Source organism: Lepisma saccharinum, chromosome 26 (genome assembly GCF_977018435.1).
Source record: "Lepisma saccharinum chromosome 26, izLepSacc3.1, whole genome shotgun sequence".
NCBI classification, from domain to species: Eukaryota; Metazoa; Arthropoda; class Insecta; order Zygentoma; family Lepismatidae; genus Lepisma; species Lepisma saccharinum.
Genome location: NC_139254.1, coordinates 61,756,846 through 61,779,535, shown reverse-complemented (window position 1 = coordinate 61,779,535; position 22,690 = coordinate 61,756,846). Strand labels below are relative to the sequence as shown.

Genomic DNA, 22,690 nt, shown 5'->3' with positions numbered 1-22,690 from the left:
GCAAATTAGCCAAGAGGCACAAAACGCGAAGTAAAATAAACTAAATCAAATCAAATCAAAACAATTGTAAAGCATTAGGCATACTCCCATCCGTAATTAGCGATTTTACGTAAATACAATTTTCACAATGATGTGACTCGTGTATATTTTACCTGGGCCATTAGCCTCAAAACTTGGCGAAAAATCTATATCGTTTAATTTTATAAACGAATGTATGTGTATAGACATATTGTAATGTTCACAGTATATAAGCTGGTGTGATTTTTTCTCTTAATGTTAGTCACTCACAATAGATCTTCATTAGCATGTAATGTTACTTGGACATTATCCATTGTCTATATAGTGTCCCGGTGATCTCTGGAGCGAGCGAAGTAAAGCAAGCATCTGGCTCGAGAGGAGTTCGACCAATGAACGAGTTCGAGGGAACGGATTGCGTCGAACGGAAAGGCGACCGCAGCTATCAGCGTTTGCAGCAGCTTGACCCACTGGCTTCGTCTCCTTCTCTACCGTTATGCGCGGACTTGCTCCAGAGATTCCCGGGATAGAGTGTAGTGTATACCCTGTCCCAGCTAACTGTGGAGCAAGGCGTCATAGAAGCGAAGGAAATCGAGTGGCTAGAGCGAAGCAGTACACGCTGCTGGGAAGGCAGTCGGTTTCCCCCACTCCACGCAATTCCGTTCCTCTTACGTGTTCATTGGTGGAGTCGTCTCGCGTCACTACTTGCGCAAAGACTAGTTTGTGTTTGCCTGCTCCACAGTTAGCTGGGACAAAGTATAGTTTTTTTTCTAAAACTGCGTTTCCGAGAAGTACCTCCTGTCTCTTCTCCAGGTGAACAAATTTATTTCTGTCGCTAGTGGGGATTGAGCCTATGGCAGAGCTCATTCTTTTACTCCACGCACATAGTAGTTAGGATCCCACTTTAAACTGTAGGTCCAGTCTTAATTAACCTATTTGTGCACAAAAGTGGACTTAAAACAACAAAAAAAACTCCAGCGAAAATGTACTTCGACACGCAATAGCTCACTTAACATTCATTCTTCAAAACCACGGCTATTCAGTATATGCTCAAATAAAAAATCTGCAATTCTCTTGTCTATTGATCGTAATAAATCGTCGATGATTTTAACGCCCAAACACAGTCGTGACGTCCGCGTGACCGCAGTATATAAATAGAACACCACAGAAGCAGATAATGCAAAGTTTTCCTTCACGCTTTCACAGTACACTGAGGTTGAGGAAGGTTCTGAAAGAGATTTAGACTCAAGGTCAAAATCAATGGTTGGGTAACAAGCAAGAGGAACGTTCCGGTCTGTGGGACGTCACAACTGTAGTTGAGGGTTAATTGAGCACTTCTAACCTAATGACGTGGGCACTAAAAAATAACAAGTGTGTGAGAACTCTTTACAAAAAAGTAATTTCTTCTTTCGCAAAGGGGGAATTTCCGGGCATACATCACATTAAAATTATTCACTAAAGTTCACAGAGTTCCATGTTAACGTAGTGATCATGTAAGCAACGTTTAGATTCATTTTGTAATTCTGAGAACAAATCTTTTGTGAAATATGGTGTGCGTTATCCGAAAATGCAACTATTTCTAAATTTCGAAATGAGACAGTGGTTCATGGAAAACATGTTTTAATATTAATTTTATTTAATGGAGGATTACAAAAACATACATAACTATCAAAAATAAAGACCAAAAACTAATATTACCATAAATCTTAAATATTTGAGTTTACACAATTGTCTTTTAGTTACATTGGCGTTTGAATTCTTCTCCACATTAAAAAAATTTACATTAATTCACTTTGCATGCTTTCAAATGTACAATTATAAAAAACTTTTATAAATGGTCTTGAAAATTGTCAACAAAAGATAAAATCACTACATTGAAATGCATGCATCTTACGTTAACTTCATGAGAAAGCATGCAAAGTTATTTGATTGTTCCAGCAGTCTTTTAGTCCACGTCGAGCTTCCTGAAGGAGCCTTCTATCCCCAGAAGCTCCGTCGCAGTCTTTGGCTTCCCAGGTCTCTTGGCTTCGTCCGCTTTCTTCTCTCCCATCTGCACCAACCACTCCCTCCTTTTCATCAGTTCTTTGTTCCATTGCTCTACAAAGACTCGAGATTTAGAATTCTCACAGAAAATGTAAACTCTCTATGTCGTATTTTCCAAAAGATTCTTAATTCTGTATTGTGTTTGAATAAATTGCTTTAGAAATTTGGAAATGACTGTCATCCATCAAATGGAAACCTATTATCAAGAAACACCCTCCTAAGCAGACGATTCTATTTGCCAATAAATAAAACAAATTGCAAATCATAGGAGAGAAAATTACTACTAATGGAAAATATTCACATTTTTGTCCGTTTTCACGAACTATGCATTCATTAACGGTGATCTTTACGTCCTCGTAGAGGTTGCTACACTTCACTAGCTATAATACCCATCCTTCCAACACTCAACCGAAAGGAAACGCCATACTATACAAACAATTTAACCCCAAATCAATGTTCTTGAGACCCGTAAATCAAGATGAAGTTAATCTAATCATCAAAAACTAAAAACTAAATATTCTGCAGAACATGATGACATCCCTAACTTCTTAATAGAAGTTTGTGCCGACACTATATTATACCCACTCACAGACATATGCAATATTTATCTTAAAGCAGGTAAATTTCCCGATGAATTTAAAATAGCGAAGATAAAACAAATATTCAAGAATGGAAATAAGAATCGTGCCCAAAACTATCCTTCATTTTCAATCCTTCGAACGTTCTCACAGATACTTGAACGTGTTATGTACAATAGAATAATAGGGTTTCTGGAGAGAGAAAAAACAACTTACTAACAGAAGCAGAATTCGGGTTTAGGAAAAGCAAAACAATAAATGATGCATTATACTAATTTTTATCAATAATTTACAAAGCCAGGGAAATAAAGAATGTTTACGGTACCTTCCTAGATCTAAGAAAGGTATTTGATATGGTTAATCTTAAAATTCTAATAAAAAACTGAACAATATGGGGATAAGATGTATCGAAAATTCATGGTTCCAATCATGTCTAGAAAAAAATATATCAATATGTAGAGGTCAGCTCAGAAAAGTCCAAATTAGAACTTATTACACAGGGAATACTTCAGGGATTATCTAAAACCATCAGATACAGTTCTCTATGCAAAAACATTTTATTGCATGACTTCAATATGCATAACCTCCAGGCAATAACCGATGAAGCAATGAAATGGTTGGCCGACTGGATGAATCAAAATCAGTTTTATATTAATCGAAAAAAGTCTTTCCAAGTAAATTTTAATCCAAATAGAACTACTTGTTCTATACAATGGAAAACAAATAGAAGAAATTCCAGAGAATGCATTTTTAGGTATATGGATTGATGCAAAGGTCTCATGGTACAACCATCTGAAAAGTTTAGCTCATATTGTTACATGTTCCAAATCCTGAGGAATATCCTGACAAAATATGTCATGAAAACTTTGAACCATGCTATAATAAACTCCAGAAAAAAAAATTGTCAGAATTATAATGCAAGAAGCTCCTTGAGCACCTACTAAGCCAATCTTTAAATATCTACGTATATTACCAGTGCCTTGCTCATAGGCGTAGTTTTGCCCGTCTGGTTGGTGGGGCTAGCTGGGACTAACTTTATTCATGCTTTTATCCATTACAAAAATTAACTCAGGCAGGATCCATTTCTCTCATTCTCATCTTATACAAAAGAAATGGAATTGTTAAAAGGATAAATACACTATTTATTAAAGAACATATTTCTTCTTTAGAATAAAGAAGGTACAATTTTAATATGTGATGATGTTAATGGGTAATCCTGTGTTCGTGGTGCTTAGCAATTATAAATCTGTAAGGAATTTAAAAGCACAATCTACATAGGTAATGGCATGGTAAAAATTTAAATTTCCTTAATTTCTATACAACGAAACTTTGCATTTTTATCTTTTTACTACAACTGGCAACCACTTGCGAGTAGATTCGTGAAGAAAACTTTGAAATGAACTTGGAGAGGAGAGGAGGGATTAACTTAGTTGGTTTGTTATCTTAATAATCTTATAAATGTTTGCAAAGAACTCCCCAGAATACTATTTAGTAGGCTGTAATTAGTTTCCATTCATCTAAACCTCACGTGCTGATTTTTTCTACCAATATAGTACAATGCATGCTTACAAACGGTCGATATTTAGTTAATCAAGGCCACCCGCAAGATTTCTCTCAGGGGAGGGGGGAAAGCAGCAGTACTTAAAGTGGAGGAAGAGTGAGGTGATGCATTCCCCCAGTTTAGAGAATAGCATCCCCACCACTAGGATAATTTGCATAGGTACTTAATTCATTTTCTGTGCCTGAAAACAAGGTCTGAATGAAACAAAATATATGAAAAAGAACATGCACTAATAAATGATGGCATGACGAATGCAGAAAGTTGCTGTCTAGAGGCGAAATATTTTTTAATTATCCTGAAAACTAGGTTATTAAATTAGGATCATCGACCAAATAACTTTTATATAACCCTGGCCAAGTGGCTTCAAAAGAAAACCGATTATGACATTCGCAGCAGGTTTTATATGATCACTTTGCCTATGGATTCTTTAAATTTCTTTCTGAAATTCAATAGTCTAAGCTTGTTTGCTCGACGCCTGACTTTTACTATTAATAAACTCTATCTTAAAAGGAATGGTCATTATGTCATCTATCCCTTAATTTCACAAACGGTATGAGCACAACATCAAATAATAATTTTCCCATAATTTCCAATCTCCAAAAGATGATTAAGATTTCTTGCTGTTATACAACCAGCATAAGCACGTACCCTTCCACAATAATCTTCCTGTGGGTTACTTAAAAACACAAATAAGCTTCTTCTTACCTTCAGAAGAATGAATCTATCTTGAGACTCCAAGAGTGATCCACAAGATTCACCCGTCACCAGGAGAGTTGAACACAACTTTCAACTGCACCGCCTTCGTGCAATGAAAAATTCAAATAAATCTGGCACATCTGCACACATATTGCTGACGTGGTGAAACGCACACAAGAGACGTAGAAAGGAGTGATTTCGCCAATGAACTGTAGTGACCACCACTTAATAAAACAATTACGCAACATTTAGGCATACATCTTTGAATGTCACCCACGCAATGCAAATCCACAGAAACTAAATTCACTTCTTTGAACTGACGCATTTTCCCTATCAAAACTGCTATTCTGTTTGTCTCTACAATGACGGCATTTCTTTTTCATGTTCGAAAATATCACAATTGTAGGAACTCTTTATGAAAGGCTACACTGGTTGGAACGCCACTATTGTTTGAATATAACAATATTTACCTTAGCGCTCCACGGTGGATGATCAAAAGAAATAACGATGACATATTTTATTTGATATCTTGTTTCGGAACATATTGTCCCCGTAAAAAGGCACATGCACTTCAACATTGTTTTCTTTCCTTATCTGTGACTGCCGCACCACAAGAGTAATACATGAAAGTTTCATGAGAATTATCTAATTTCTGTACCCAGTTTCTCTTTCCTTAATTATTTTATGCATAGGCTAGGTCACATGCGTTTGGGGATCTAATGGCTGGTTCCGGGGGGGGGGGCGACTTAGCCTTGGTTATATATTTTAGAAACAGTTGCATTCATACATGAGCACACACACTCGTTTAACCAAAATTGCAAGTTTCACAAACACAATACAAAAACTGCAAACAACTTTCATTTAGAGACCATAAGATTACAGTTAACAAAAAATATATTGACCACACAAGATTAAAACTGTACAATAAATTAGCTAACGTATTCAAGAAAATGAAGAAAAAAACTGTTAGAAATCAGGTCAGGAATTTCTCTTGGAGAATATGTATTACAAAGTATATGAATTTCTTTATATGTAACAAATCAAAAAAAACATTGCCTACTTATAATGTGTATATGTACAGCCACCGGCAAGAAAATGAGACACCTAGATCCTGAAATGTTCACTAGCCCGCATGGAGTTATGTGTCTTGCCTAACTCTACGGCGATGTGAGATCGTTACAAAGTGTTCTTTTTACACTCAAGTGAGAAACCTAATATGCAGTGTTTCAAACGTCACCAAGAGTCCTACAATATACTTGCACCAGGATTTTTACTTTCCTACATATTTCTAAAACTTTTTTTTGCAAATTTGTGCCGTAACCCCCCAAAATTAATTAAGGAAAACATTTAGGATAAACATTTGTCCAAAATGTCAATTTCGGGAGAGAGCAATATATTACCTTATGATCGCAATTGGAAGTGTGTTAGTGACATGGAGAACTTTATGGGTTTTGGGAATATCCATTTCATGAGAGAAGTAGCCATATTTGTTTTTGCCAAGCGTGGACTAAATAATAATGGGCGGCTAAAGGAGAAGCGAGTCCGACGATTTCCCTGACGCCTGCAACGATGCATCGCCATCATCCGGTGAAGCCAGCCAGCCAGCGCCAAAGACGACGCCAAAACCAACCACTGTCCAAAACCCGAAGGACGTGTCCAGTTCGACGTTCCAACCGAAGCCCGTTACCAGAGAGAGAGAGAGAAGGACGACTCCAGATCGACGTCCAATCGAAGCCTTTACCAGAGAGAGATGATTCCAGATCGACGTCCAATTGATGCCCGACACTATAGAGCTTCCGGACCGGAGCGTGACCACATACACCCGACGCTAGTGACGAAAGGAACACCCGAAGTGCTAAGGAGGTGGAAGTACACCATATCGTCGCAATCATCCTTCGTCGCGATCGACCTCTGAGAACAATTTCGCCGCAAAGGAACCGTATGCAAGTCCCGCGTCCAGGAGAGATGAATGACCACGCAATATAGCAGAGTCCGGTAGAGTATTCTTCACATGGTCTATGTCCATGCAAACGTGCATTATTAGTATCAACACCGTACTGTTAACGCCGAAGTCTCACTTATTTGCAAAGTGACTCAGGAACCCCGAACCTAACTTCCGTGTCTGATAATTTTTGATATTGTTATAAAAAAGGGTCATTTCATGTTCAGATGTTCTAATTTAATTGTCTGCATTCAGAGTTAGAAGCTCCATTCCATAACTTTAATTTTTGTGTAAATTGTCAAAGTGTGCTCCATTTTTTTTTTTTCAACCGACCGCCCCGTCGCGCCATTTAATTTGTCAAGAGTTGACTGATGAGTCCTTTTTAATTGTGGAAAGCGAATTTATATTGCAAGGTCGTGCGCGTGAAGTAGTATTATTTATGGCATAGTGGTTTTTGATGTAATTTTTGTTCGCGCCGACGACTGATTTGTGTATTCCGGCCGCTGGAGCCGATTAACTTTTGCATCACTATGTAATGGTGTATTTGTTCTCATTGGACGAGAGAGGCTTATGTGTATTACCCCGTCCGAGAAACTTGTTAAATGTCGTGCTTACGACTCGATGCATACGTTCATTCGAACGAAAGATTTAACCACGCCGACCCAACTGTCTTAGATAACCGCTTTCCGAGGGCTGGCACATAAATTAATTTAAAAGAGCACAGGAGCTGGCAGACAAATAACCTAAATTCACATAAAGGTTTAAAACTAAAAAGGAAAGATGTTAATGAGATCTATGATTTGTATCTATACTTCACATGTAAAAATACCTCAGATGTGTGAAAGAGAGAGAGAGAGTGAATGAGTGAGCGACTGAGGAGGCGATGTAAACAGTTGTTGATTGCAATATTTTCTTGTTGTTACAATATATATTCACTTTTTACCGTTCGTCAGTGTTGTTATTTGATGTATTTCTGGTATCTGATATTATGCTATTAGTGAGTTATGATTGTTCGAATCTACATATCCAAGGTAAACAAAACAGTGTAACATTTCAAGGTATTTATCTCCGCCTCGCAATAGTACGACAATAAACGACCTTCTCAGTACCGAACTTGAAAACCTGGACCGTAAGAGTCACGACCGGTTTCCCGTACACATAACGACGTTTGGCCCCGTGCCGGGGTATGAATGACACGTCATTTCGGGGACCGTGAGTGCACTCGTTACAACTGGGCGCCATTAAAATGACACCCTGTATATATATATATATATATATATATAATGTATGTGTGCCGGACCCGTGGCCGAGTGGTTAGCACATCGCGCTGCAACGCTAGGGGTCCGGGTTCGAATCCTGCTCGGGCATGGTTGTTTGTAAATGTCCACTCATCAATTTCATCATTTCATCCCTCATCCCCATCTTCGCAACTTAGCCAACATGCACAAAACGCGAAGTAAAATAAAACAAATCAGTCAATCAATAATGTGTGTGTGTGTGTGTGTGTGTGTGTGTGTGTGTAGATTAAGATGTTCCTTCCCTCCACCAATCTTCAATGATTTCGAACCCTGTTTTGAGGTATTAAGTCCGCTTTGTGTAAGACAGGCTAATCACAACTGGCTACAGTTTAAAGTGGGATCCGAACCACTATGTGCATTCGCCGTGTATCTAAACCGGTATCCTTTCATTACAAGGTGACGACGATACCGCTGGGCCATCGGGGAATACCAGGGTGTTAAAGGTCCGGGAGTTTTAAGTAAATTCAATTCCCGGGTTGGAGAGAAAATCAGCAAGTGTAAATGGGTTCTAGACCGTAAAGAACCTTCTTGTGTTTAAGGTATTTCAATTCGGTCCAGTAACATTTCTTCCTAATGAATTTAAATACAGTCCAGGAACCTTTTTTCTGACTGAGTTTAAACACGTTCCAGGATCCATTTTTTTTTCAGGATGAATTCAAATATGGTTCAGGAACCTTTTAATGGATCAATTCAAATCGGTCCACGAACCTTTTTCTCAATGAAATCGTACGCAACTTGTATGGAATTTAAATTGTGCAAGAAAAAAGGTTCCGGTCCTGCAGCGGATCCCATTAGACCCATTAAAATTAATGAATTCCTGGACCTTGAACAACACTGCTTGTAACTAATATGACTATAATTTCGGTTTTTCTTTCGATTCTCGCCTTGTAATCAAGGGGTCCCGGGTTCGTTACCCGGTGGAGGCACAAGTGGTTCGGATCCCAATTTAAACTGTAAGTCCAGTCCCGATTAGCCTTACTGTGCATAAAGTGGACTCCAAATACTAAATCACAATCAATTTTCTTTCGATTCAGAAAATATGAAATTTTGTATAACTGCACCCATTGAAATTGACTCATTTTAAAATAGAAATATGTTTTGCTAAGACCTGGAAATTTATTCCAATTTTTGGCGTTCAGTCTTCTCCTTTCTAGTCGCGGCTCTGAGATACTCACTTTCCCGTTTATTTCCTTTTCCATGTTTCTGTTCTTCATCACAACAAACAAAGAGCGGACCTCCGTGACGGCGCCAGGGGTTCCGGGTTCGATTCCTGGCATGAACATGGCAGTTCATCATATCATCACTCATCCTTATCGTCGCGATTAACCCAAAGTGGAAGAGAATCGACGCTAAATAACAAAAATAAAATCAAATCATATACAGTATTAGTTATAGAATGGTGAAAGTTTAGGTTGGAACTATTGCCCACTCAATTTAGACCTTTTCTTACAAGACATTTAGCATCCAGTCTCTTTCTCATAATAATTCTCATAACACCAGCTCTTTGAGATCCAAGCCTCATATATAAGTATAAGTGTATAAATATACACGTATATTTAAGTGTGTGAGAGAGAGGGGAGGGTGCGGAGAGAGAACTTTGATCGAAACTAATGGAAGTTCGTTAATTTGTTGCGATGTAAAAAATGGAAGCTGTTCATATGTTTTACAGATTTGTTCTTGTTGAAGGGGTATATATCTAACAAACTAAGAAATTAGTGCAGTGTGAGGAGCTGCATGTATTTTTGCAGTATATTCTTAGTAGATAGAATGTAATTAAATCAATAATTTAATATATAAGGCAAAAGTAAAGACCCACGAAAATAACAGAAAAAAAACTTCAGGCTAGCACTGGAACTCGCCACCCCTCCCCTTCCTTGTCCCTTTCCCCCTTCCCTTAAAGAACAAGAAACAAGCTTCTGCTCGGTTTCACGGGCCGTGTAGTGGATTCCACGTTAGTGCATGACTCATGCTGATCCACGATACCTTGCAAGGCCAACGTAGGTTCATTGAACACCTGACCGAGTTGCCCGGACTGTCTGTATCGAGGAAGAAACCGACTACTGAAATAAATCATTCGATGCCAATGGCTTATTCAAAGGGGGGGGGGGGGTGTATGCAGTCCGGAACTGATGAAATGGTTAACACAGACACAATGATGCGCGCGTCTTACTCAGGGTCCACTCGTATTTGAAGAGTGAGTAGTTTGAAGGATATTGCAACATTACAAATTCATAGCGTTTTGACATTCATTTATTTTACTGTCAGAGAGAGAAGGACAGGCAATCGAAATATTTCATGTCTTTTTAAAGCACCATTTCACGCTGAAATTACATAACATATTGGATCTTTACGTTTTTTTGCTTGTCGTTATATTGACAGGCCATTTTAGGTCAATTGATGTCCCTCACGGTGAGCCATATGGGTTGAGCGAACTAATTTATGGTGCCTTGGGCTACGTATTCCTTGGTATGTCTATCAGTTCACCAACCTTTTCGAAGCTCTTGTAATTTGTGAGATATCGATAGTTCTCAAGGACGGAGGCGCAGACATGACTTGGCGAATCACACGTGTTTCCAGATCGTTGTGCAATGAGTGGTAAATAATTCACTTTTGCAAATAACTGTTTGTTTCGATTTTTCCTGACCAATCTACGATTTGAAACTGCACGTAAGACTAGCACTTTCTCAACTCGTTTAAGCACTAACGAATAGTAGTATAATGAAAGAACTAACGATCGATGGTTCTCTTGGACATACGTGCTTAAAATTGGACTTACGAAAATTTATGAGTGGACCATAAATACAGTACCATCATGTGTTCATAAACCATTGAAGAATCCAAAGTTTATCGAAAACTGACAATGTCCAGTGACATGAAGTAGTAAAGAAACTGAATTTGTGTATTTAACAGTGCTGAAGTCTCACTGCATTGAGATATATCTGAGTTATCGGTGCCAAATTGCCTAGAGCGGGAGGAGGTATCATGATGCTCGCTGCGTCAGAAATTTTTAGGAAAACAAATTATAATTATCGATAAAGCAATGTGATTTAATAATACATTTGTTATAGTTTCTACATTTTTAGGTTATTTGACAATGTTTTATGATATGGTGAAGGACTCACATTATGGTGCATTGAAAGGTAGAGCTTAGTGATCTAACTGTGTGCGAGGTCAACCCACAAAATGTTCAATGTGTATTTGTTACAACGTATGCGTTACAAAGCAAGATTAAAGAGAGTTCAAGTCGTAAACTATAGGCGTATCTAGAGAGAAACCTTAAACCTTTGTAAAATATTGCATTTCTTTCCAAAGGTATTCAAGTAAAATGCTACTACCACTTGTCACTGTAGCATGAAATGTTTCATAGGAGCATAACCTTCACTACTAACCTACAAATAAATCATTTTTACGTCATACACTTGGTGTCTTTAGAATAAATATACAGAGAATGTTTTGAAAGCCGGCTGTTGTCGATATAACATGAACATTTTAAGAGGCAGTTATATCGAATTCAATGCTTTGAAGATGTTTTCAAATTCTTGAGTAGTACCAATTCATTCCATACTATTTCATAACAAAGCGCAAATTATGAGGACGAGAATAGTTAAACACTAAACACTTGAGTCATATCAAATCGTAATTAAGTAAGTCATAATTCAAAATATCGTGACCGGCTTCATGATAACCCGTGGTTTGTTGCTAAAACTGGGAAGGAAATATGCAGTAAATTACTGATCATATAACCAAATAATCGTATCAAAATCGTGTTTAAACTCGGTCGGAAAAAAATTTCCTGGACCGTATTTATATTCATTAGGAAGAACTGTTCTTTGACCGAATTGAAATACCTTAGACACAAAAAGGTTCTTTACGGTCCTTTACGCCGCCTTGCAATCAACGGATTCCGGTGTGGATACCTGGCGGAGGCACATAGCGGTTCGGATGTCCAGTCGTGATTAGCCTTTCATTACATAAAGCGGACTTAACCAACACTGGGAATGGTTGATTGATTGATTTGGTGTTTTAAGTCCACTTTATACACAGTAAGGTCAATCGGGACTGGACCTACAGTTTAATGTGGGATCCGAACCAATATGTGCCTCCACCGGGAATCGAACCCTGGACCCCTTCATTGCAAGGCAACGACGCTACCACTGCGCCATCGGGGAGGCGCCCTGGGAATTGTTAAAAATCCAGGAACCCATACATTCGATTGGGTTCCGTAACAGAACTGTAACATTTTTTCTCTCACAATTGAAATTCGGTCTAAGTTACGTATTGTTTTATTTCAATACAGAACTTGGATCCTACTTAAACTGATCTGAAATATGGATCCTGGACAGCATTTAAATTCATCCTGAAAAAAAGTTCCTGGACCGTATTTAAATTCAAAAGGTAAAAGGTAAAGTGTTCCCCTGTGCATAGCACCACGCCATGAAGGCGTATAGGGGGTGTGGGGGTAACGCCCCACACTTTCTTGATCCGGTCGTGAGTGGGGGTGATGTGATCAGCATCACGCCCCTGACCGCCTTTACCCCCCAGGGTTTCCCGCAGGTACCCATGTTATTCGACGCTGGGTGGGCGCCGGGGCCGATTCCACCGTTAGAAAAGTTCCCAGGATTTGAACCGGCCGGGGATCGAACCCGGGACCTTTAGCATGGTAGTCAGACGCGTTACCGACTGAGCCAGCGCGGCCACTCGTATTTAAATTCATACGGAAAAGTTTCCGGACCGTATTTAAATTCATAAGGAAAAAAGGTTCCTGTACCGTATTTAAATTGATCTAAAAAAAGGTTCCTGTACCGTATTTAAATTAATCTGAGAAAATGGTTCCTGAACGGTATTTAAATTGATCCAGAAATTAGGTTTCTGGACTGAATTTAAATTCAGCCGTAAAAAGGTTTGTGGACCCAATTTAAATTGATCCGGAAAAAGGTTTTAGGGCCGTATTTAAATTCATCCGGGAAAAGGTTCCTGGGTCGTATTTAAATTGATCCGGGGAAAAAGGTTTTTGGACTGTATTTAAATTGATCAGGAAAAGTGGTTCCTGGAGCATATTTAAATTCAGCCGGAGAAAAGATTACTGGACCGTATGTCAAATGATCCGGAAAATAGGTTCCTGGAACGAATTAAAAATACTCGACAGATAAAAAATTCATTTATGGTCCAGAACCCATTTGCGCTTGCTGATTTTCTCTCCTGGACCGGAATTCAATTTATTTAATATTCCTGGACACAATATATTCGAATATGGCTACTTCTCTCATGAAATGGATATTCCCAAAACCCATAAAGTTCTCCATGTCACTCACACACTTCCAATTGCGATCATAAGGTTTTTCTCTCCCGAAATTGACATTTTGGATAAATATTTATCCTAAATGTTTTCATTATTTAATTTCTGGGGGTTACGGCACAAATTTGCAAATAAACGTTTTAGAAATATGTGGGAAAGTATATTTTACGACTATTGCGTGACGTTTGAAACACTGCATACTAGGTTTCTCAGTTGAGTGTAAAAAGAATGCTTCGTAACAACCTTCTCACATCGCCGTAGAGTTATGCAACACACATAACGCCATGCGGGCTAGCGAGCATTTCAGGATATAGGTGTCCCATTTTTTTTGCCGGTGGCTGTACATTTAAGAGTGTACAACATTTGTATATTCACAAAATTTGATATAATTGTGTTATAATATGTATTATTTTGCACTCACTCAATACGTTGCGTTGTATTATGATTAGGGCTGAGCCGATACCGTATCTTCATCAGAAAGTATCGGTTAGAATTCATCTACCGATACCGATCAATACTTTTCCGTTTATTGCTCTTTCACGGGGTCCGTAAAAATACCGCACGATAATTTGGCGGAGTCTAATTGTCTTGGAAATTTTGAAAAATGTTGCACGAAAAACTATATTTTGTGATTACATAACATCTATTTTCATATTCTGATGTAATTCCTGAATATTCTAAAGCAAATTTCTTGGTAAATTGATGCACATAAGTGGAAATTAATATTTACACACCAATATTGCCAATATTTTAAACAATGTTGAATTTTTGCAACTTTCAAGTATCGGCATCGGTATTGGTTTAAGAGTGGTATCGGCTCAGCCCTAATTATGATTCAATTCCATATATTCTATTCTATTCTGTATTGAATTGCAAATTTATTCCATGAACTAGTATACTTTGTAGATCATATAAATCCATGAGAAAAATCTCTCTAGAGATACAGTGAAATGTAATCCAAAGAATCACATGAGGAAGCCATGAATGCTCCTAAATTCTGAAGGTGAATAAAACTATCTATCTGCTTCTACCATAAGGATATTGCTAGTTGTATTCAACTCTCTTGGTGTAAGAACTTATCACAACTCAACCGTTTACAGTGTGAACACATGCCTTGCACTGCTTCTTCACAGACCACTACCAGAATACTTCATTCTAACCTTTTCTTCAAAATAAGAAAATCCATCGTGAATTAGTTTTATACCACCATGGGAGCTATTCACAAATAAACTAATCTTCTATGTGACGAGAGAGTAACTCATATTCAGTATTTATAGTCACTGAAAAGTGAAAGGTTAAATGTTACAGGTGAAAGTTGCTTAAAGAGAGAGCCCAAGCACCAAAAAGTTGCGGCACCCAAATGTCCGGTTCTTCTGCTGAATATAGATTGAACGAAGTAACGCCTGATCAATATTTGGAAGTTAGACAAAGTTTCTATAGCAAGAAAAATATATTTCGGAACAAATTGATTTATGTCAATTCAAGAACCATTATAATTTATGTAAACGTAGAAACAGACTCGCAATTAGTGAATAATTATCCCTAATCCCTCGATTACAAGGCGAGAGCGTTACCAGCTATCGGAGAGGCTCAGGAAAGTTTTCAAATAACACATTTGACTGACACGATCGAAGCACATGCTAATTAGTACCTCAAATGTTAAAGCTTCTTAGAAACCAGGATTTACCGAACGTAATGTATATTTAAGAGATTTTGACCATTTTTTTAATCATATTTTTAATCAGATATGCAAATTGCCTTTGAAATCTTGAATATTCCAAAGTATCGTTTAATATTCTTCACTAGTTTGAACACCTTAAAATGGAACGATGAAAGAGCAATAGCTGTCGTGGAAGCATTTAGGATTTTCCAAAATGTCATATTCTAATTACTTACAGCTTTTAATCATTATAGCTAAAGTTTTCAGACATTACAAATAACATAGTGTGTTAACTCAATCATTGAATCAACATCATCTAATTATGTATTTCCGAAATGATGTATGCGTACATGTACATATGGACATAATTATTGTTGTGTAATAATTTACGATTTATAAACTGAAGTTTATGGCTGAAATATATATGGTATAAAATCGTGTTGCAATAGCTTGGAGTCGGCTATAAATAGTCATTTGTATCCTATTTACCACTTTAAGAACATATCTAGTTGTTTTCATTTCCGTTACCAATGACTAAAAGGATTCTGGGTAAATGATATTATTTCGAGTATACTAGCTTTTTAAAAGCAAAACTAAATGTAATGTAAATTACTAATAGTTTCAAGCTACTCTCCCGGTACAGAAAAAACGAACTTTCACAAACAAATGTTTGTGTATGACACATAAGTGTTCGTTACGCCGTTTCTGTTCTGTGCAGATGAATATCTTTCTAATATTAGTTCAATACCAGGAATATTTTCTCCTGTACACCCTTTAACTAAATCTAAACTATAGCAACATAATTATTATTTAGAGTTAACGCAACTTACTATTTATCTCAAATTTTGATGCTGCAGAACCTCCATATTCGCTAGGGAGCATTTTCCTTGGTACTACACCATAAAGTTCCTCAAAATTATTGCCTTTCAAAAATACAACCTGAAAATTAATTGCTAGATTAATTTTTAAAATATATTTTGTAAAATACTCTAGCTGCAGCGTTTATACTTTCACTATTTCACATTTAACAACAAATAGTGCTGTCTCAACAACCAGGTGGCATTGTATTTTGCCACCATTAATTTCATATAATCAACATTCATTCTCATTGTTGGGATTAATTTAAGGGCGACCTCAAAGACAAGACAACAATAGAAATATGAAGACTATTAGGCTCAAAATAATTATATAAGAAGTTATTTTTTTAAGTAATTCTGTCGGAGAGAACTCATTATTTTTATGCATTCCAGTTATATATTATTTGTGAATTTTGTTAATCTCATGACTTTCGTTTGGGGTGTAAGGAATGATCTTTCCACATAGGACGCCGAATTGTCAACCCCACTTCCACGTAGTACACTCTGGACTGCATTTTGCAGACTAACGAGGCTATGGCGTCCGTGTTTTGTCGTTATGTGTGCCGAGTGCCCCCTTACAGCCTCAGCTTTTAACCGGTCAGGATGTTTTAATATTTTAGTTAACGACATTGCAGTTAATTTAGGTAAGGTAAGGGGCTGGACCCGGTATAACGAGACGGGTGCAAAATAGTATTTAAGTGCCGACGCACCCAAAAATTTATATTCAAATTCAGACTTTCATTTATATCTCATTCATCACTTTCAAAACGGAACAGAAAATTGAATATTTTGAGATAAATATAACTTGCTTACAGATATGACAACCATACATCGTTTTTTAACATAACTATTTTTTTCAATGCACTTGTTACACAGTTCTTTATTAAAAAGGGGCAAAATGATTATGCCTTCAGAAATGAACAACTTGTTTGACATCATCATCACTTTGAAATATTTTCCGCTCACACGGTCGTTAAGGGTCCAAACATCATAATGAGAGGGAGTGGGGCCAGGGCTGTACGAGAGAAGCTGTAGGATCTGAATACTAAGATGATGACGAGATTGCAGTGGTGTGTCCCGAATAGCACGCGAGATTGTGTCGAGCTTATCATCGATTGCGAATAGTTTATCAAAGTTAGATTCATACTGATTGGTTAGTGCAAGCTTGTTCGTGCGTCATCTTATTCGTGAAGTGAGACTTTTAGCTTGTACGGACAATCTAGACAAGCGTCACTTGACAAGCTTGCTCCAAGTGTGATCCGACGCGTTGTAACTATACTCTGTCCCGGGGATTTGTGGTGCAAGGCCGCGCATAACGGTAGAGAGGGAAGACTGCGAGTTGGAGCGAAGCACTGCGCTCTTCTGCAAATGGCTGGTAGCTGCACTCTCTTTCCCGTCTCACGAGTTCATTGGCAGAGCCCTCTCGAGTCACTACTTGTGCAGAGACTTGTTTTCGCTTGCTCGCTCCAGATAATCCCAGGACAGAGTATATTCACTTGATTCAAGGTTGAGGCAAGGTGAAAACACATGCAAACAAGCTTGAAGCAAGAATCTGCGCATGGCACGACAAGCGTTTATCTCAACTTTGAAGCAAGCTTAATGTGATGTTTAATTACCTTCCCATTGCGCACACCAATGCCATCTCGTAGGCACTAACATGGACGTCCGCAGGATTTTTTCCAAGGAGGGGCAAGGAAGGTATTTTTTTTTCAGGGAGAGGGAAAGAAGTCACATTTTCCCCCAAAATAGTGTTGTTCTCTAAAAAAAAACATTGCTTAAATTTGAATTTATGGTGTTCATGCAATAATTAACACACATTATTGTGGCTAAACTGACATTATATACAGGTGATGGACAAAAATATGGAAACACCTGCAGAAATGCACATTACCTTTATTAATATCAAGTAGGACCACCATTGGCACGCAGATCGGCCTGCAGTCGACATGGAATGGACAAATACAGGTCGCGTATGGTTGTCAAAGGGATGTTGTACCATTCTGCCTCCAAAGCAACTGCAAGTTGTTGTAGAGACGATGGTGGTGGGTAGAGAGCTCGCACCTTGGTCTCCAAACCGACCACAGGGGCTCAATAATATTGAGGTCTGGCGATTGTGGAGGCCATGGCAGATGTGACACTTCATCTTCGTGCTCATCAAACCAGTTCTGGACGATGTGAGCTGTATGAACAGGGGCTCTGTCATCTTGAAACACGGCATCACCATCTGGGAACAAAGTTTGCACCATGGGATGCAGCTGGTCGCTCAAAATGGTTACGTAGTCTCTGGCAGTGACATGTCCATGCAGGGTGATGATGGGTCCGGCAGAATACCAGGAGATGGCTGCCCAAATCATCACTGAACCACCGCCACGCTTCACTCTCGGTAACAGACAATCTGTATCGTACGCTTGTGCTGGCCTTCTCCACATGTACAGTCGCCAGCAGTTGGAAACAATGTAAAGGATGACTCATCCGACCAGATTACAGTCTTCCCCTGCTCCATTGTCCAGTTTTTATGGGCGTTGCACCACTGTCTCCGTCTAGCAGCATGGTCAACAGTCACGAGTGGTTTGGGGATTACAGATCTGCCATGAATACCCTGCTTGTGGAGTTCTCTTCTGACTGTTTTGACGCTAACAGGGTTTGCAAGCACTGTATTCAGCTCAGCAGTGACTTTTTGAGCCGTGGTGATCTTCTGCTTGGTCACAATTCTACCCAATGTGCATCTGTCTCTGTCACGCAACACACACTTGAATCCACGCTGGTGCTTCGCTGATGCGGTTTTTCTGGAATTCTCGTAAGCAGTCATGATCTTCGAGACCGTGCCTCTTGATACACCAAACATTTCCGCTACTTTCCTCACGGAAACTCCCACCATACGCGCACCCACACTTTGCCCTCTTTGAAACTCTGTCAGCTCAGACATGATTCACGATAACCTGCACGGACCGGTCGCTGAACTGTAACTGGCCCATCTGTCAGGTTGGCCAGGGTGTATACCTCGCAGGATGTGCCAGTGACCACAGCGCCACCTACCATTCAGACGCAAATCGTGTTTGAAATGGCTACATGTTTTATACCAGGTTTTCCATATTTTTGTCCATCCCCTGTATGTGAAGTACATAATTTTTGGTTGACTTTCATTTTCCAGGGGAAGGGGCACCCCCCCCTTACCCCCCCTTCTGGCCGCCCATGGGCACTAACGAAACCTTTCTTGGCAGAAGCCTGAATTGAGTTATGTGCTTTTTTTCGAGCTCACTGGCAATTTTATGTTACCTTTTTTTAACCAGACAAAGCTAAAGAGTGAGTGAAAATATTGATTTCATCATGAGTGTGAAACTGGTGTCTACAATTGTTTGAATTATGTTTTGAAATTTAGAACAAATTTAATACAAAAACGTACCCTTCTCTTCAGCTTCTCTTTCATGAACTGTATAAAGAGATCTATAACGGTTGCAGTAACTGAACTTAAACCCATTATAAACATCATCTTGAACTGATCCGGATATCCTTCCTGAAACATAATAAATATCCATAACAATAGTAACTAAATAATGGAAATTCGTATCTTAATATTATACAAATAACATATAATTGTAATTTTTTAAACATAATATATCAGGTGTTTTCAAACTTTTAGCTGTCATGGCTCCCCTCCCCTGCCAAAATCTTCTTGCGTCTCAACTTAATAATAATAATAGCTAAATACATATGATGTGACCATGGAAGGTCAACACAAAATCTGTCGAGGTGTATTTACTGCTGGGACACATACAAGTATTGAATATACAGGGTGTTTCGTAAGTTCGTTTACAACGCTTGGGAGGTGATTGTATGAGTGAAAATAAGGTGGAAAGTTCATGTAACGAAATTCCGGAAACGGCTTTGTTGCCGAGTTATTGACGTTTGAAAACGTGGGAAAATGATTTTCCGAAGTGAATAATGGCAAGAGAGAAGTCGTCGGTGTTGGGCGGTCCACTAAGAAATTGGGTACGCTCTTGTCAAAAAATCACGCGGGAAATATTGTGCAATGTCGGTGCAAGGGATTCCCCGAAGGACGCGAACGAAGATGTTGATGGGAGTGGGGTGGGTGTGCGTTCTGCGTGAACTGGTATCGACGAAAATTGGCATGTGTTGAATGACACCAAAAAAACAAAGAAAATTTCCTGAGCGAAGTGCACCATGACGTAAAAACGAAAAAGATGAACTGTCATAGGTTGCATACCCTGAAGGGGTATGTGTGTCCGTGTGATCTGACGTTAAGTACCACATTTCCCGCTAGGGGGCGCCAACAGTGTAGGTTTCCTCATAAAGGAGCGCACGTGTCTGTGCCATTCGTGCTTCAGGTGCTGTGCCTTCACGGTTGAATGGAAAGATTGATTGATTTGGTGTTTTAAGTCCACGTTATGCACAGTAAGGCTAACTGGGACTGGACCTACAGTTTAAAGTGGGATCCGAACCACTATGTGTCTCCACCGGGTATCGAACCCGGGACCCCTTGATTACAAGGCGACAACGCTACCACTGCGCCATCGGGGAGGCCGTTTAATGGAAAGACGTGAGGTTATTGGACACTAGTGTTGGGCAAACATTTGACCTAGCAGTGTTACGTGTTAATTCTTAGCCACAGCCCATCGTGTTCTGTGAAGTGTACTGGTGTTAACGGCCATAAACACTTGTAGCCCGGTGTAAGGGATGGCTGCATACGCGTCCCAAGAGCTGGCGGGCATGCATCTGATTTATGGGGAGGCTGGAGGTAATAGCCGTGCCGCAAGGCGTCTGTATGGAGCACGTTTTCCAAATAGGGTGTTACCATCGCACACCTTATTTCAAACTGTAGACACTGGACTTCGGGAAACAGGATCAGTGTTGCCACCTAGTCGAGAATTTGGACGAACACGACGGTTTGTGGAAGATGTGCTAACTGCAGTGACGGATCATCCAGGCACCAGTACGCGCGCACTAGCCCACGAACGAAACACCTCCCATGTGAATGTGTGGCGAGTCCTGGCAGAAGAGGGGATGCACCCGTACAAATTGAAGAAAGTGCAAGACCTTTTACCTCGGGATTTTGGCCCACGTGAGGACTTTTGACAATGGTTTGTTCATTAAATTGAAACTATCCCTAATTTTCAGAATATGGTACTATGGACTGATGAGGCTATCTTCACGAAAACTAGTGTGTTCAATAGTAAAAACAGTCATGTGTGGGAACATGAAAATGTTCTGCTAGTGGCACATCATCAGCACAGATTTGCAGTGAATGTGTGGTGCGGGATACTACATGACCATTTGATTGGACCGTACATTCTCCCTGTTCGCATATGTGGACCCACCTATCAATCATTTCTCAGTGAGGTTTTGCCTGAACTACTAGAGGACGTGCCCTTGGCACTGAGACAAAGACTGTGGTTTGAACATGACGGTGCACCCCACATTTCGATTGGAACGTGCGCCATTTCCTCAATACCGTATTCCACAACCAATGCATTGGCAGGGGAGGGCCTGTGCCATGGCCACGATCGCCTGATATTACGCCCCTGGATTTCTTCCTCTGGGGAGAGATGAAACACCTCGTTTACGAAACACATGTCGTGTCAGCCGAGGACCTCGTTGCCCGTATCAATGTAGCTGCAGCATCGATAGCAGAAACGCCGGGGTTGTTGAGTCGCACTAGACAATCCTTGATTCGCCGTTGTCGCCTCTGCTTGGAAGTACATGTTGGACACTTTGAAAACCGTCTGTGATGAGGTTCCCTTCACATCTCCATTCAGCATACTGTGTGCCCTTCAGGGTATGCAACCTATGACAGTTCATTTTTTTCGTTTTTACGTCATGGTGCACTTCGCTCAGGAAATTTTCTTTGTTTTTTGGTGCCATTCAACACATGCCAATTTTCGTCGATACCAGTTCACGCAGAACGCACACCCACCCCACTCCCATCAACATCTTCGTTCGCGTCCTTCGGGGAATCCCTTGCGCCGACATTGCACAACATTGCCGCGTGATTTTTTGACAAGAGCGTACCCAATTTCTTAGTGGACCGCCCAACACCGACGACTTCTCTCTTGCCATTATTCACTTCGGAAAATCATTTTCCCACGTTTTCAAACGTCAATAACTCGGCAACAAAGCCGTTTCCGGAATTTCGTTACATGAACTTTCCACCTTATTTTCACTCATACAATCACCTTCCAAGCGTTGTAAACGAACTTACGAAACACCCTGTATAATGTGTGCGATTAATAGAAATGGCGTAGATTTTTAATTTTTATAGCTCGTGGCCTTTCATTCAGCGAGGAAAGGCGGGATAATATACTCGTATGTTAAAAACCAACCAATATTTGGATTTCTTCATTTAATTGTAGCCTGACGACGTGTTCAATGTAAGAGAGCAATCGCCAATGCTTTCATTTTTAATATTTATCTTATCAAGCAGCAACGTCCTTTTCAAGGCTGAACACCTTGCCTGATAGGTGCTGGATTCTCTTGTACCAGAACATTCAATTTGTGGAAAATATCAGAAAGACATGCCAATTTCTGTACAAAGGCACTATCAAAAGTTTCCAGCATTGACATGGTTTTCCTCTACAAGATACGAGTGCAGTTCCTGTCTCAGTTAAAAAACACAGGATGTGACAATGCAGAAGGACGACCAACGTGAGTTGCAATAATACATAAGAAAAATTGATATAAGTCTTGAAGCTTTCCTGGCGACGATGAAAATATTGATATTTTCATTAA

General features: G+C 39.4%; 2 protein-coding genes across 3 annotated transcripts in view; both read right to left on the bottom strand.

The window, feature by feature from the left end:
* Positions 1–1,663: 1,663 nt before the first annotated feature.
* On the bottom strand, positions 1,664–19,452 carry LOC145979726 (uncharacterized). Of its 2 annotated transcripts, none has more exons than XM_083112706.1 (3): positions 19,350–19,452; positions 15,920–16,028; positions 1,664–2,121 (listed from the first exon to the last, which is right to left on the bottom strand). In XM_083112706.1, the coding sequence occupies exons 1-3, from the start codon at positions 19,434–19,436 to the stop codon at positions 1,961–1,963; spliced, it is 357 nt and encodes a 118-aa protein (XP_082968832.1). In that variant the 5' UTR covers positions 19,437–19,452; the 3' UTR covers positions 1,664–1,960. The 2 variants fall into 2 exon arrangements, with proteins under 2 accessions (XP_082968832.1, XP_082968833.1); XM_083112707.1 differs by having other exon boundaries at positions 1,664–2,112.
* A 2,944-nt stretch (positions 19,453–22,396) lies between these two features.
* The window catches only part of LOC145979686 (alpha-tocopherol transfer protein-like), a 59,233-nt gene continuing 58,939 nt past the window's right edge, over positions 22,397–22,690 (bottom strand). Inside the window, exon 5 of the mRNA XM_083112649.1 lies at positions 22,397–22,534. Within this exon, the coding sequence (XP_082968775.1) occupies positions 22,397–22,534 (138 nt within the window). The remainder of the gene's footprint in view (positions 22,535–22,690) is intronic.